Consider the following 15158-nt stretch of genomic DNA (forward strand, 5'->3'; position numbering starts at 1 on the left):
AACTTATGTTTGTCCATGTGGTGGGAGATACGTATTCAAAGGCTGTATTTGCAGCAGCCCAATCCGGAGAAAAGGCTAGAAATGTGATAAAGGCGGTTAAGTCAGCCCTGCTGGTCCTCGGTGTCCCCTGGACAATAAAGCCTGATAACGGGCCAGCGTATACACCACAGGAATTTAATTCCTTCCTGAGGTCCTGGAACATACAGTCTGCCACAGGTATCCCATACAAGCCACAGGGGCAGGCAATCATTGAAAGAACTCATAGGACGATTAAAGATCTCTTACAAGGACAGAAAAACAACCGTATGCCCCCAGACCCACAGCTTGCTTTGACTGAGGTCCTTTTCACTATCAAGTTTCTTCCTTTTGATTCCAAGAGGTCAGCCCAGTTTATAAACACTGGGCCAACGGCAAAGGAAGACCTTTCTCTCTGTCTCTCTCTCTCACTGTCCACTCTGCCTGTCAAAAAAAAAAAAAAAAAAAAAAAAAAAAAAAAAAAAAAAAAATAAACACTGGGGATCCTTTCCATCCCAGACCCCGGCCCCTATGGTTAGGTGGAAATACCCCGACAGGAGAATGGAAGGGGCCACACCCTCTCTAACCAAAGGTCGAGGATATGCTTGTGTCTTTCCAGAGAATGCGGCACAGCCCATTTGGGTACCAGCCAGAAACATCAAGCCTGCAACTGACAGCCAACCAGAACCAGCTGAACAAGACTGAGAGTCAGCCTTGTTAGCAGACGCACCTGCCCTATCATCCTACCCTGGGAAACTGCCCATAGCCACATCCATTAATGCTTCATACCCCACTAGCTCTAGTCAGCCACTCAAACGGCCCACAGCCTGTGTGTGGTCACACAATTCCTGGTTACCATTCTTCCTCATTCCTACCACATCTGAGCAAGCACACCAGTGGTCTCCCGTGTTGAGCACTGTTTAGTCAACGACGGGTAAGATCCCCTGGGGGACAACCTAAGACAGGCACAGCCGCGTACAGAGACCACATGGACACAGGGTCAACAATGGTATGGCCAAAAATCATGCCTCCCATTGCTCAAAAATAAATGAAAGGGGGAAATGTGGTGGAATGAGAAGGCCATGTCAAGATGGCCGCTGGCAAGCGAGCGTCAGTTACTCAGGAATGGCTTTGAATCCCACCTGGCAATGGAGCCTGCCTGGCAACAGGCTGTGATTGGATGGCTTCCAATACTGCCTGACAACAGGCTGTGATTGGTTAGGGTATAAACCACCCCATGACCGGATTGGCTGTCTTGGCTATATAAGCTGTTGTACTAACTGAAATAAACGAGTCTGTGGGCTGCTTGCCTCAAGCCCACTTTCACCGGACTCCGGGGGTCTGTGTGGTGACTCCCTGCCTCTAGCCGCCACCAGGCTCCTCCTCTCAGAAACGACTCCACTGCAACATTGTTGAGAAATCAACGGCAACAGTGCACATGTGGAAGAAGCTGGACTCAGGGGCCGAGGCAGGGGATGGACCCCGGGTGGTCCAGGAGGGGATGCACGTGTCCCAGTGGTGTCTTCCCCACGTTGCCTGCCCTGGGGTTGTCATCAGGGACAGGGCCCAGTCCTCCTCCAGCCCCATCTCACTCGGGCTCCTGCTGGGGGATGCTGTCTGCCATGAGACCCTCACCAGAAGCTGGTGCCGTGCCACGCTCTCGGGCTGGTCAAGCCACAGGCAAAGTGAACTTCTTTCATTTTCTAAGCAACGCGGCTTCAGGTATTTTGCTATTGCCACACAGAGTGGCCAGGACTCCCCTCCAACTGCAGCTAAATGCCCTCCAATGTCCCTGAAGGGTTTCTGAGAAAGCCTCTTCCCGAAGCATCAGGGGTTCCCCATCCCGGATTTTAGTTGAGGTCTCCCTAAACCTGCTCTGGCTTCCTGTGCCCCCTAAACCCCCAGGTCTGAGTCCTCTGTTAGGGGTGGCTGGGGGTACAGGCAGAGGCCAGCTCAGCAGCACTGCTCACGGCACCTGGGAGTCCGGCAGGACTTCGAGTCCCTCAGGTCAACCTCTAGAGCCATCGCGGGGCCTCATCTGTGTCCTGGGAGACAGGAGCCGGGCAGGAGCTGGGAAATGCTGAGTCTGCGAATTCACCGCCAGTCCTTACAGGGCTCTGGAGCCGCCCCTGCATTTCAGGTGAGCCATGGCCCGCGTGCCCGGCTGAGAGCTGTGGCTACACGGCCACAGAGATCACCTCTGACAGTGGTGCTTGTGGGAGAGCAAGGTGACCTGCGTGCTAGGGCCCTTCCCGCCCACAGCACATGAGCTCAGCACACAGACCAGGCCCCTCCAGCGCGCTGCAGCAGCCCTTCCTGGAGAACCTCTCTGAGTCCCAGGGCCAAGGGCTCTACTCCCGTGGTGTTCACACACAGGCACAGCCGAGAGCAAGTCCCTCTCACCTCCACCGAGAATCCATGCGATTCTATCAAATGTGTCTCCTGCCTACGCTACCAACACCTGGTCAGTTGGGCAGTAGACGTACTCTGGCCACTGGTCGCCTCCCAGCCCAGAGTGCGCATCCTCTCGCACGTGGGAGAGCCATGTGGGGTCAAGCCAGGGATGCTGCAGCCACGGCCGCCCAGGTCTAGGGGAGAGCACAGAGGTGACACAGGCCCTCCAACCACGGCTGTTCCTATTGTGCCGATCTGTCCCAGAGGTCACGGGCACTCACAGCTGCTGCTCTCCCACCCTGACCCAGCCCCACAGGGCAGAGCTGAATCTCAGGCATTGCCTGCAGGGTCCTGAGTGGGTCTCTGCCTGGGGCTGGGGGCTGTGGAGCCACCCATCTCCCCAGGAACACGGGGAAGCTTGCTGCCGCTGGGCGCCGGGGTCACAAACTGGAGCAAACTCCTTTCCATGGAACAATTTAATACAGGCTCAGCACCACCTGAGGGTGGCGGTGGGGGAGGGGGCGGGGAGGAGAGTACAGTGGCTCCTGGCACGGCTGTTGTCTTCCAGTGTCAGGGTGTCCTGGCCCCAGGAAGAGCCTGGGCGGTGGGGGCTCAACCAAGTGCATAGGATGCCGTGAAGACACACGGAAGGCTGCTGCCCAGCCTGGGCAGGACAGATGGTGGACTTGGCCTCTCTTCTAGGAGGCACCCATCATCCAGGTGCCCCAAAGAATAAGAGGTAAGGAGGCCTCTGGCCAGGGAGGGCACGCGGGCCTGGTCTCCCAGCCCAGGGCTGGTTCTGGCCGGCTCCAGCCCGTGACTGTCCCCAGAGTGCGTGGGGCTGCCATGCCAGTAGGGGGAAGTCTTCAGCCGTGGCCCCCAGGCGGGGACAGCCTGCATGGGCCCTGGTTCCGGGGACTCTGAGGCCCGTGGAGGAGCCCACATCCACAGGCCCTCCCGGCTGCCAGCGTCGGAGGAGTCGTCCTCCCTGTGCTCTGGCCCGCTCAGGTTAGGGAGACTGGCGCACTGGCACAGGCCTCCCCACCTCGAGCACTTTGGAGACTCCGTGGCGCTGGCAGAACCTGGAGACTCTGCGGTCCCCACAGGGGAGCCCAGGCCGAGGGGCTCTGGGCTGCCTTCCCAGCTCTCCTCCTCCTCCATGCCTTCCCTCTTGGTGATGCGGAGGCCAAAGCTTTCTGGAGGACGGATCATCACTGCACGGGTAGCGGGAGCCCTGGTCTGCTCCCACACTGCCACTGTGTCCTGAATGGTGATTTTGGCCTTCGGAGCAGTGGGGGCAGGAACGTGCATCTGGGGGACGCGTGCCTGCCCCAGGGGCCTGCTGCACTGTTCGATGGCCTTGGCTGGAAGAAGAAGAGACGCGGTTTGCTTCTCCACAGCCCCCGTCTGGCCTGCAGGGTGCCTGCCCCGACCTCATCCTGGGGTCCCCATCACCACGTGTGACACTGAGGACTCTTCCAGGCTGCTGGCCCCAGACGGGAGAGTGTGTGCAGCCCGGGCAAGGGGAGCCCTGGGACACCACCGGCTCCTCCTGCACAGCCATCACAGGGTGGATGGCCCTGAACTCCTTGCCTCACTCTCATCTCTGGGGACTAAAGCACCAACTCAGGACCCCGACACCTCCCCCACCTGACCTCCTGCGCCCTAACAGTGCATTGGCTGAATTTCCCGCATCTGAGTCCCTCCTACATGGCTGGAAAGGAACTGAGCCTAAGATGATGGGGTGAGAGCTGGGGCTGTGGGGCAGACATGGAGTCCGGTTCAGGCCCTTGGGGACAGGGAATGCAGTTTCTAAAGAGGTGGCAGGGGTGCCCTGTGTCCTCTGCCCCTGGGCCACTGTCTCTTTCCTGGTGAGACTGGGCTGTCACCGCTACTGTCCCAGGAGCACCCAGGGAGGCAGCACCTGGAGGCGCAGTGGGGCCTCCCCAGTGCCTGGACAGCCTGCACCTGGGCCCCCACTTAGAGCCTCTAGAGCTGGGACAAGCCCATCTCTGCTCTGCATGGGGACCCAGGCGCTCAGGTCCATGATGGCAGCAGCAGCAGGGGACGAGCACAGGGACCCCTCCCCACCAGAGCCCAGAGGCCAGCAATGCTCCGGGTCCCGCTGCCTTCTGTTGGCCCGAGGCTAGGACTGCAGAGCCCACACTCTTGTGTTCTGCCGTGGGGCCCCCAGCCCTGCCTCTGTGCCCAGCCCTGCTCGCAGGAGTGCACTCGGCCCCCACAACTGGGCTCAGGGCACCTGGGCCTTCCAGGGGTTCTCAGATGGCTGAAGGGGATCCAGTGCCTGCAGGCTTTACATCACTGCACAGGGTCTCCCACAGCCCCACCTCCCTCTAGCCCTGCCCACATGCAGGTGGGAGCCCCGCCCACCCCTGTCCTAGGAGGGTCCTGTGTGCAGACAGCTGTGGTCATCGGGCCAGGAGGCTGTGTGGGGTCAGTTGGGGAGAGGCCCCCTGGGCAGGCAGGGCCACTTCTCATCTTGCTGGAGTGGGGGTCCAGCTGTGCTCCAGGCTCCTGGGGGCACTGAGCCAGGGCACCTGCTCCAGACCTGGGCAGGGTAGCTCAAGGCGGGGCCTCCAATCCACTCCAGAGTGGGGGTCAGCCGAGGAGCCAGAGCCACAAATGTCCTGAGGACAGCTCCACGGCCCGGCCCCAGAGTCGTGGGGAGAGAGCCGGCACCCACAGGAGGATGCTGGGAAGCTGCCCGAGGCCCCACCAGGCCATGCTGACAGAGCTTCAGAAAGCAGAACTTCTGAGTCGGGAGGACAAGGAGGACCAGGAAGAGGTGAGGCCCTGGGCGGGGATGTCAGGGCCTGGCACTCCCACTACTGACTCCCCCAAGGGAGCATGGGAAGGGGCCATGTGCTGGACTCACCTTCAGGAGGCAGGAGGCACTGGAGCTTCCCCAGCTCACACATGGAGGCCCGCAGCTGCCTGATGACCGCGTCCTCGCTCAGAGACCAGGCCTGCTTCAGGGTCACCTGCAGGAACTCCCGGAGGTGGTCCCGGGGCATCTTCAGCAGGCGCTCTAGACATGGGGGTGGGTGTCAGGCTGGGAGGGGCCCTAGGGATGGTGCAGCCACCATGGCTGCTCCAAGCCCTGTCCCAGCACCAGACATGGGCTGCAGACACCCTTGGACACCCTTGGGTGTCAAGCCAAGCACTAGAGGGACTGCTCAGGGGCCAATTTCCAGTGCGATGACCCTGGCCACTTCTCCTTGTGGTCTGTGGGGGCCTGGGATTGGGGATGCAACAGGGGGATTCTCAGTGCCCTCCTGAAGGGAACCCAGGCCTCCCCAACCCCCTCACCCCTCCCTCAAGCCCTGCTCCCGAGGGACAGGCAGGGGACCCCCAGCTCCTCCGTCCCCAGCACCCGGGCCTCTGTGGGCCCTGAGGACTCACTGTTATGGATCTTGAGGGCCGTGTATGCCATGGCTGGGAGCACGTGCTCACCCTCCAGGATGTATATATCCCATATTCTCAGAGCCAGGGGGAACGGCACCTGGGGACAGAGGCATTGGAGGACCCGCCCGTCAGGGCCTCAGCAGGGCCCACAGGGGTGGGTGTGCAGTGTCACTCCCCTAGGACAGAGGGAGACTCCAGGAGGCTGATCACACAAGAAGGCCAGAGCTCCTCCTGGGAGGGGAGGGGAGGCCATGCCTCATGGCCATCCCTGCCCACTCAGCGAACCAGACCCACAGAGGATGACCATGTCCTGTCCTGGACCCTGGGGGTCTGCACACTTTGGAAGCCACACTGGAGATGCCAGACACCCCAGGGACCTGGGGGAGGGCTCAGCCCTTGGGCTGTGCTGCCACCAGCCTCTGCCACGGGGGGTCTATGGATCTCCTGCCTCTCACTGTAGGGCTCTGGCCTTTGCCAGGCTCTCAGGATGGGTCCTGGTGGGAACTATCCCCTCCTTGCTGGCTCTGAGGCTCAGCCTCAGCTTGGAGCACCCTTAGAAGGGCAGGGCAGGGCCTACCTGCTCTGCACAGCAGGCTCCCTCCTGTGTCTTCTGGGGCTGGGGGAGCTCAGAGTCACAGGCCACCAGCACCAGAGAACCAGGCACTGGGGCAGGAGCTTCCCTGGGCAAGGGGTCCCCGGGGCACTTACCCCATCCAGGAAGCACTGGATGTACCAGTGGGCAGTGGAGTCCTCCAGGCACACACCCTCCTTCTCCTAAGAAGAGGCAGAGGCAGAGGGGGCTCAGGGCCCAGGGCCCAGGCCTGACTCCCTCTAATCTGAGCCCTGGGGCAGAGCCCCTGGGTGCAGGAAGCCCAGCAGCAGGGGCATCCCCCCTCCCAGCCATGCAGGTTCCTGAAGGGACACAGGTCCCTCCTTCTACTCTGCTCTGGGGACAGCATCTCCCTTCAATCTACGCCAACTCTGGGGGACCAAGTGCTGGACAACAAACCAACACCCAAGCTGCCGCGGACCCCAGTAACCAAGGAAAGTTTTGGTGAGGACGTGGCCTCCCCTGGCTCAGGAAGCAGTCCCATGAGCCCAGAGCCCCCAAGAGGAGAAAGGAGATGCTTAACTTACCAGGTGTTTCTCCAGGGAGGGGAGCACGCGATGCACAATGAGCCCCAGGTGTTGCTGGAATCGCTCCAGTTTGGGGGTGTTTGGTTTGTAGAAACCTGAGTAGAATCAGCCACACCCCCACGTGAGAGCCTCCTCCTAGGAAGGCTGGAGAGCCCCAGGCCTGGGTGGGGTGCTTCTGAGCACTGAGGGTCAGGGGAGGCTCGACCAGGGGCAGGTGGGGATGAACGTGGCCAGGGCAGAGGATCTGCTTGGGAGGTGGGTGCAGGTGGGTGACTGTGTGCAGCCCAGGCCTGGCTGCCCCCTGGAGCCTGCTGGGGTGGGTGCAGTCAGACTGGGTGACTCCTGACCATTCCAAGACTCAGGAGCGAGGAGGGGTGACCCTACAGGGGATGCTGCCTTCCACAAGTTCCCTGGGTGTGGCTCTGTGCTTGAGAGTTGTGTACAGACGTGTGAGGCAGAAGAGCCAGAATCGACCTGAGTCACTGGACAAGGACCCAGGATGGCCATGGCCAAGCTGCAGGGCCTTTGGGTGGTGGTAAAAGAAGGGGGCTGCCTCAGTCTGGGAGGCCTCTGTCAGCTCTGCTTCCTGGGAGCCCCCCCCCCACACACACACTGTGACACTGTCCTGCACATTCAGGAGCCAGTGAGGGCCGTGTACAGACTTGCATGCACTGGGCCCCACACGCCATCCACCTACCGTGCATCGCGTGCTTCCTGCTTTCCATGAGCTGTACCAGGGCCCAGAAAGCGTCCTCCTCGGGCATATACATGAGAAACAGCGCCACCACATGGCTCAGACCCTGGCTGTAGCCCACCTCCTGCAAGATCCCAGAACACCTTTAGGAGACCTCCCCTGGCAAGAATGATATCCTAGGATGGCCCACCTCTCAGGGAGATCAGGGTCACCCACTGAAGGGTCCAGGAAGATTGGGGAGGGAGCCCCTGTGCCTGAATCCTGCCACTTGGTGTCAGCTGCCCAAGAATGGGAGCCCAGAGAAGTTCTCCAAGTTCCTGGAGGGAATCCTGCAGGGCCTGAGCTTAGGCAGCACAGGGGGTGAGCTCAAGTATGGACACCTGTTACCCCCAAGATGTCAGCATGGGCCAGGTTGCTGTGGGAATCCAGATCCATGCCCATGGAAGCTTCTGGACCCCTGAGCTCTGCAGGTGAGCCGGTGGCCCTTTCTCACATGAGGAAGAACTAAGCCAGGAAGTGCTACCAGGACCGGAACAGGTGGTGTGCCTCTGGCATGGGTGCAGGCCTGGGCTTCCTGAGTGCCAGGCCCCCTGGGAACCAGGGCACCAGGCAGGGTTGGCCAGTGGCAGGTCAGGGGGTGGGGATGTCCAGGCCTTGCTGGGTCACCCATGGAGCCCTGCACCTGCTCCACGCATGGGAAAGGTCTGAGTGGGTGGTTGTGGCAGTGGCGCTGTACAGAGTGGGATTCAGGCCCATGGGTCCAACCACAGGGCTGGTGGGTGTAATGGCATCAGTGGGACCCAGAGCAAAGTCGTACACCTGATCTGCCCTGCCTTTGTCCCCCGCCCCACTGTGTGGAATGCTAGTCCTGGGAGGGGTGTCCCAACATGGCCAAGCTCCTTGGGTCTGGAGCCCAGCCCAGGAGAAGGCTGCCTTTCTCCTCCCAGAACTTGAGGTTGGGTCCAAGGAGGCTCAGAGCCTGGCCTCTACCACTCTTCCTCAGAGCTGTGGATGAGAGAGGCCCCTCAACCCAGGCTGGGATCTCTGTGACCAGGGGTGCCCTGCAGGGACTGCCGGGATAGCACCTGCGCTATGATCCCAGAATACTCACGGGATTGTAGACGGAATAGGCCATCAGTATGTGGAATAAGGCCTGTTGGCTGGAAGAGAGAGGACAGAGGCTGTGTGTCTTGTGCTGCCGAGGCTCTCAGTGCAGCTCTGCCTAACAGAGCCTGACAGCCACACGCAGGGCCCGTGACACTCTGCTCATGCGCAGTGACGTCATCAGGGCACCTGCATGTTGTCCACCGTGTGGGTGAGTGCCGCCTGCAGGGACACGCACACCTCCCAGGGCGCAGTCACGTGCACTTTCATTTCCCAGGTGGGTGTTCAGGGCACAGGTGAGCGTCCCACTGTGGGAGTGCAGTCCCGTGGGTCCAAGCTGTGCAGAGTCAGCCTCCCATGCACGTTCAGCCTGGTAGGGAGCAGCTCCTGTCGCCTGTGTGTTCCCCATGAGCCCCCTGTGGCCCAACTCCCCTCCTCCCCAGCTGTGGCCACCCCTGCCCTGTTGTGTGTCCCAGGGGTCGGCCTCTTGCAGACGTCCTGTGAGTGGATCACAAAACGTGTAGGCTCTGAGGGATGCTCCTCTCTTAGCAGAATCACCTGAGAGGCCTCCAGGTCAGCCCAGGCCCGAGCCTCGTCCTGCCTCTCACTGAATCCCGTTCTAGGATTCAGCTGTGGCACGGGTTGCTTCTCCGTCTCCCCACTGAGCATCGTGCAGGCTTCCCCTGCATCCAGTGACTGTGAACACAACCCTGAAGCGTGCGTGTGTGTTTTCTGGGCACTCGGCTGTTCTAGTGGTTGTGTAAATGTGCGTGTGTGCTGGGGGTTCGTGTGGGAGGTGTGTGTTTCTCATTGTGAGACACGGCCCTGGGTGCTGCCATGGGCCTGGGCTTCTGTGCTCTGTTCCTGGCAATGAACCAGAGGGGTGCTCACCTCACGTTCTCCCCAGCACCCGGCGTCCTCAGTGGTTTCAGTTCCCCCCTCCCACAGCTGTGCACTGGTGCCCCTTTGTGGTGTAGGGAATAAGCGTGTGTTCATGCGCTGAGGAGCTGAAGTGTGTGTGCTTTCATGAAGGGTCCCCCCCGAGCCTGTGTTCCCGGGGTACTGGGGGGCTGCCCACTGCTTCCTTGTGACTGAGTTGAAGGGCTCCTTGAATATTCTGGAAACAACACCTTTATTAGATAGATTGCTACTATTGTCTCTCCTGGTGTTTCTTTTCATTTCATTCTCTCCACAGTGTCTTTGGGAAAGTTTGTGTACTATAGAAAAGGCAAGTTTGTTTTCTGTGCTCAATGAACTGTTTTAGGCTTGCACCCAATCTTCCCTAGGGACCCCATGTGCCCCAGGACCCTTGCTCCTCCCACCCGCGGGTCCTCCCCAGCCCAGAGGCCTCACTTCATTCCGTAACGTTCCCGGAACATGAGGTGGTTTCTGAAAGTCCATGCGATGGCGGAGTTGATGTGATGGAAGTGAGTGGCGCCCAGCCTGGCCAGCTCTTTCATCTCCTGCAGGGCAGGGACAAGGGAGAGGGGCAGCCTCAAGAACTGCACAAGCCCCATTGCCACACAAGGACCTCAAGTCCACGTCAGCTCTTCTGGCTGACAGGGAGAGTTCCCTGCAGGGTGCTCATTCCTTTCTGGGTCCCACCTTGAGGGAGGGTCATGGGCTCCCTACTTGCCTCAGTGCCCACGTAACCCTGACGGTCAGCAGCAGACAGGGGCTCTGAAAGGTCCCTGTGCACTCCCCCTGCCTGCCTCAGCTCTCAGCACGACGTGGTCTGCCCCCAGCCAGGCTTCTGAGCCTTCTCGCTGAAATCTCAGGACCTGCCCTCCAGGAGTCAGCCACAGCCTGACCACTGCTCCATGCTGCCCCCTGCTGGAGGGGCCCATCTCCATCTCGACATTGCAAGCCGCCCTTGGCTTGGAGCTGAGCCTGGGCAATGACTGTCTCCAGGCCCAGCTCCCAGGGCCAGCCCCAGACTGCAGACTTGGGGGAGGCAGGGTGGGCCACACAGCTGGGCCCTGCTCCCTGATGGCAGCCAGGGGCCATGAGAGCCAGCTGCAGCTGACAGCCCTCTGCCCACACCAGTCCTCACTCCCTCCTTTCCCAGAAGCATTGAGAGCTGTGTGACCATTGGAGCGGCCTCTCCAGGCAAGGGCAATGCCAGGGGCTGCAAGTCCATGTGAAGGCAGGGCCAGCTGTGGGCAGGCCTAGGTGAGGGCCGGCCAGCTGCGGGCAGGCCATGTTAGCACAGAGCCTGTGGGGCTCCCTACCTCACACCATTGTGATCTCATCCTGGGAGACCCCCGCCCATCAGGGACCAGCAAGTCCTCTCTTCTGGCCGTATGCCAAGCTGCCCAGGTGAGCTCAGCAGAGAGCAGGTTAAAGCCTCTGGCACAAAACACACCTGTCCAGTCCCAGCTGGGTCTGAGGAGACGTGGAGGAGGCACTGACTAGGATCTAGGGAGAGGAAGGCAGGATGGGGAGGAGGCTCCCGAGGGCTCAGTGAGGGACGGTCCTCCACGGAGACTCAGGCTCCTGAGCAGGCCCGAGCAGGCCGGGCCCCCTTGGGCTGAGTGCAGAGCCGTACCGCGTATTTGCCCGGGTTCTGGACCTTCCTCTTGTCCACCTCCAGCATCACGGCCCACACCTTCCCGCGCACCTGGGCAGGGATGTCTTTGTAGATTCTGCGCTGAAACTACAGGAAAGAGGAGGCTCTGGTGAGTGGTGAACGTGGCCACTCGTGGAGGCCGCGCAGGGTGAGACAGCAGAGGGAGAAGCCAGGGGCTCCCTGTGTATTGGCAGAGGGAGGATCTGCCCAGAGGGGGGCCTTATGACCCACAGTGACTGGAGGGCCAAGGGCTCAGGGGCACCGGCTCTGCCGTGTACGGAGTGGCCGCTACAGGGCTCCTGGAACCACGCCTGCCCTGCATCCGGGATTGTCTTCAGCAGTGACTTCAGATTTTCTACCAGGACAGTGTCCTGTGTGTATGGGGAGGTGTGCCCATGACCTGTGTCTCTAGGGACTGGACAGTTGCCCCTGGGCATCTGAGAGGCAGGCGGTGCCTGGCACAGGAATGGGCACTGCTCAAACCCCAATTCAGCTCTCAGTGTTCCCGAGGGGCCCTCATCGCCACGGTACCTTGTCACTGCCGCGGTATTTACTATGGTTCTTGATCATCTTTATCCACTTCTGGATCCTTCTTACCTCCTGTTTACGCTGGAAAACGAGACAGGATGGCGTGAGCCCAGCTTGGGGCTCTGAGAGGGGCCCTCGGATGCAGCTCAGGAGCTCTGTGGGCGCTCAAATGGAAGGAGCCAGAAAAGGCACAGACCGTGAGCCCCAGATCTTCTGTCTGGGGGAGCATCGGTGGCCTGGCCTCTGACCCGAGCTGCCCCTTCGTCAAGGAGAGCCCCTGAGCTCCAGCCAGGTCACTCCCAACCATGCCAATGAGTCAGGGCGGCCGACAGCAGACACCCCTGAGCTGCGGCTCACTTCTGGGACAGGTGAGTGTGGTAAGATGTCAGCAGGTGCCGTATAAGTACCGCATCGCGGGACCTTATGGCGCTCCCACTCACCACTGCCGAGCCCCACGTGCCCCCTCTGCCCAGCTCTGCTTCCAGATGACTGGCCCATGGCCAAGGACTTGTCCTTACCTTTGCCCCCGGGGTGCTGTCTTGGGGCAGCTTCTGCTCACTGGAAAGCAAGGGAGGCGGAGAGGTGAGGACAGGACCACAACAGGCACCGCGACCTCCCTAGTGGGCCAGGGAAGGACCAGCTTCATCCTCTCAGCCCAGGGGACTGAGATGGGGAGGGAGGGGCTGGTGACCATGAGCACAGGGAGCCTAGGGCCAGGCAGGGGCCCTTGCTGCCAGTGGGGGGCTCCAGGCCTGTCAGAGGTCCACCTTCGTGGGTGTGTGGCAGCCCCCCACAGCGGTTGGGGGCTGGCTGTCCTGAGCAGGGCCAGACTGCCCAGGGCTGAGGCAGCTATATCCCCACATCAGCTCTGCCCAGGACGTCACCCTGGAACTGACCGAGTCTGGGTGGCCTGCCTGAGAGATGCTCAGTGCTGTGAGTGTGCACCTGGGGCTCGAGGCACCTGGGACCCCTACACCCCTCAGGGTCCTCCACTGCCCACCCTCCCCCCTGTGCCCTGGCCTCCTGAGGTCATGTGCCCCACCTCACCCCTCCTCTGTCAGCCCGGACCCTGGCCATCTCTCCACCACTCTGCTCCTGCTTATTCTCCAGGTTCTGGCACAACATGGAGGCAGAAGCCCTTATCCCCGTGCTAAGGTGGGCTGCTGAGTCATGCCAGAGATGGCCCGAGATGGCTCCATCCCTCCAGGTCACCGGAGCCCACCCTCCAGCAACGGGGCCTCTCTCCCCGACATCTGTGGGAACAGCCTCCACGTCCGACTCCTGCCCCCAAATGCTGACAAGTGACTGCCTGTGACCACAGCTGGGCTCAAGGTCGGGGCCGGGGACAGGTGTGCCGCCTCATGTTGGGGTTTCTGACCCCAGTCCCGCCCTGGGGTGAGCTGGGGTGTGGAGGACTCACTGCAGGAACCCAAGCCTGTCTGGGACGAGGCAGCCGCCCTCATCGTCCTCTTCTTCGGGCACCAACAGTGCCGCTCCTCGGCGTCCCTGCAGCCGAGAGGGGACCCGGATGAGAAGTCACTGGGGGACCTGTCCACCTGCCCCCTCCCCCGTGTCCCCAGGGAGGCAGGGTCTGGCTCTCACAGGCACAGTCCTTGAGGCAGGGCCCCACCTCCTCCCCCAGCACCCTGGCCAGTACCTGCTCATATTTATTGATGAGCTCTGCTCGCTCCTGGGCCCTCCGGGACCTCAGGGCGTTCATATCCAACCTGTAAGACACATACGCACATGGGAGCCAGCACTGGGGAGCCCACAGGAATGCTGCTTTGAGGGCTGTCCCCCTGGTCAGAGGTGGGGCAGCCACACAGCCAGGCAGGCGGGCACCTGGTGGCCGGGTCCTTGGATTATGACTTGTGCAGAGCTCATTGACTACGGATGGTTGGGGAAGGACAGCCCCCACCTTGCCTCCCCTGCCCTTGGAAAGGATGCTCCTCCCCCAGGCTGGCAGCCACGTGTCCTCCAGGGGGCCCAAGTCCCAAGTCTACGGGGCTCCCTGGCCTGCTCCCAGCTCCCGCATCTCTGGGGCTCTCAGAGCCGGCCTCCCTGCCCACCTGATACCAGCTGACCCGACACCTAGTCTTGAACCCGTGTCCAGACACAGACTCACACCCAGGCCCATTCAACACTGGTGACCAGCAGAGCGGGAGGAATGAGACGACTGTGTACACACTCTGCACACAGGGGCACCACTCAGAGCTCCACCACATCGCCCATGGAATCCGGTGTGGGAGACCAGGGCCGCCCCCCTGGCGGGACCTTCCCCACGCCACAGCTCGTTAGAGCAAGTGCCACTCACTTCCATCGCGAATCCATGTGATTCTCTGAAATGCGCCTGCTGCCTACACTACCAACTGGTCAGTTGGGCAGTAGACGCACTACTGGCCTCTGGTCGCCTCCCAGCCCAGAGTGCGCATCTCAGTGACTGTGACATCACAGAAGCCTGCCAGCCAATCCCTAGTGGCTCTGCTGTGGCAGGGCTCAGGGTCCTCAGGCCTGGCTTCATTAAAGGTCACCAGAAGTGGGGCCTGTGTTCTCCCCAGGGCCCAGGTGAAGAGGGCAGGGCTCTGGCAGAACTGCCCCGGAACCAGGGGTGCCAGGGCCCTCTGCCACCTGCCGTCACGGTCCCAAGTCTCAGGCAACCGGCACCTCCCGCCCCTCCTTTCTGCCTCTGCAATTGTATTACAGCCCAACTGTGAAGGCCTCTTTCTTAGAACAGAAGGTCGCATAGGGAGTCCCACATAGACCTGTCCCCACACTCGGGGCTGCCCTGCCATGACCTGAACTGAGACTCCCGGGGGAGCAGCCTCCTGTCCTACCACAGGCCCCACCCCAGCACTGCCACCCTCTGCTGCCCCTCCTGCTCTGTTCCAGCCCTTCTCCCCTGGAGTTGTAGGAGGTGGACACAGGGGTCCTCTGGGATGGAGGCAGGGGAGCGTCCCGCTGAGCACCTCAAGCCAGCATGGCCCAGCCTGTCCAGAGCGGGAACCAGGGCCCTGTCCTGGACACGGGCCAGGGCTTCAGGCACAGAGCACTGAGAACTCCTGAGCACCAGCACCTGAGCCGCATGCTGGTAACACCGGGCTGCTGCTGACCATAAGGACAGGGACAGCACGCGTCAGGCCGCAGGCAGGAGTAGCCACAAGCCCGCGGCTCCCCGGGGTGCTGATCGCAAGGTTGCTCCCCCTGGGAAAGTGGCTCAGCCCTCCCCCAGCACCTCCTTGGTCCTGGGCCCCACACTGCCCCTAAGCTGCCACCTGGGGGCCACAGTCGGTT

The 15158-nt window shown here is 61.4% G+C and overlaps 2 protein-coding genes across 3 annotated transcripts; both read right to left on the reverse strand.

The window, feature by feature from the left end:
* Positions 1–560: 560 nt before the first annotated feature.
* Positions 561–8169, reverse strand: LOC138846716 (uncharacterized). 2 transcript variants are annotated; one of them, XM_070063270.1, is made up of 3 exons: positions 6544–8169; positions 5306–5932; positions 561–3773 (listed from the first exon to the last, which is right to left on the reverse strand). In XM_070063270.1, the coding sequence occupies exons 2-3, from the start codon at positions 5442–5444 to the stop codon at positions 3022–3024; spliced, it is 891 nt and encodes a 296-aa protein (XP_069919371.1). In that variant the 5' UTR covers positions 5445–5932; positions 6544–8169; the 3' UTR covers positions 561–3021. The 2 variants fall into 2 exon arrangements, with proteins under 2 accessions (XP_069919371.1, XP_069919370.1); XM_070063269.1 differs by lacking the exon at positions 6544–8169 and having other exon boundaries at positions 5306–6537.
* On the reverse strand, positions 5607–11909 carry LOC138846528 (USP6 N-terminal-like protein). Its single transcript, XM_070062541.1, has 9 exons — positions 11871–11909; positions 11319–11426; positions 10124–10233; positions 8778–8826; positions 7670–7790; positions 6973–7067; positions 6544–6609; positions 5833–5932; positions 5607–5665 (listed from the first exon to the last, which is right to left on the reverse strand). Exons 1-9 carry the CDS (start codon positions 11907–11909, stop codon positions 5607–5609), a joined length of 747 nt encoding a protein of 248 aa, XP_069918642.1.
* Between the last annotated feature and the right edge of the window lie 3249 nt (positions 11910–15158).

Source organism: Oryctolagus cuniculus, chromosome 18, assembly GCF_964237555.1.
Source record: "Oryctolagus cuniculus chromosome 18, mOryCun1.1, whole genome shotgun sequence".
NCBI lineage: Eukaryota > Metazoa > Chordata > Mammalia > Lagomorpha > Leporidae > Oryctolagus > Oryctolagus cuniculus.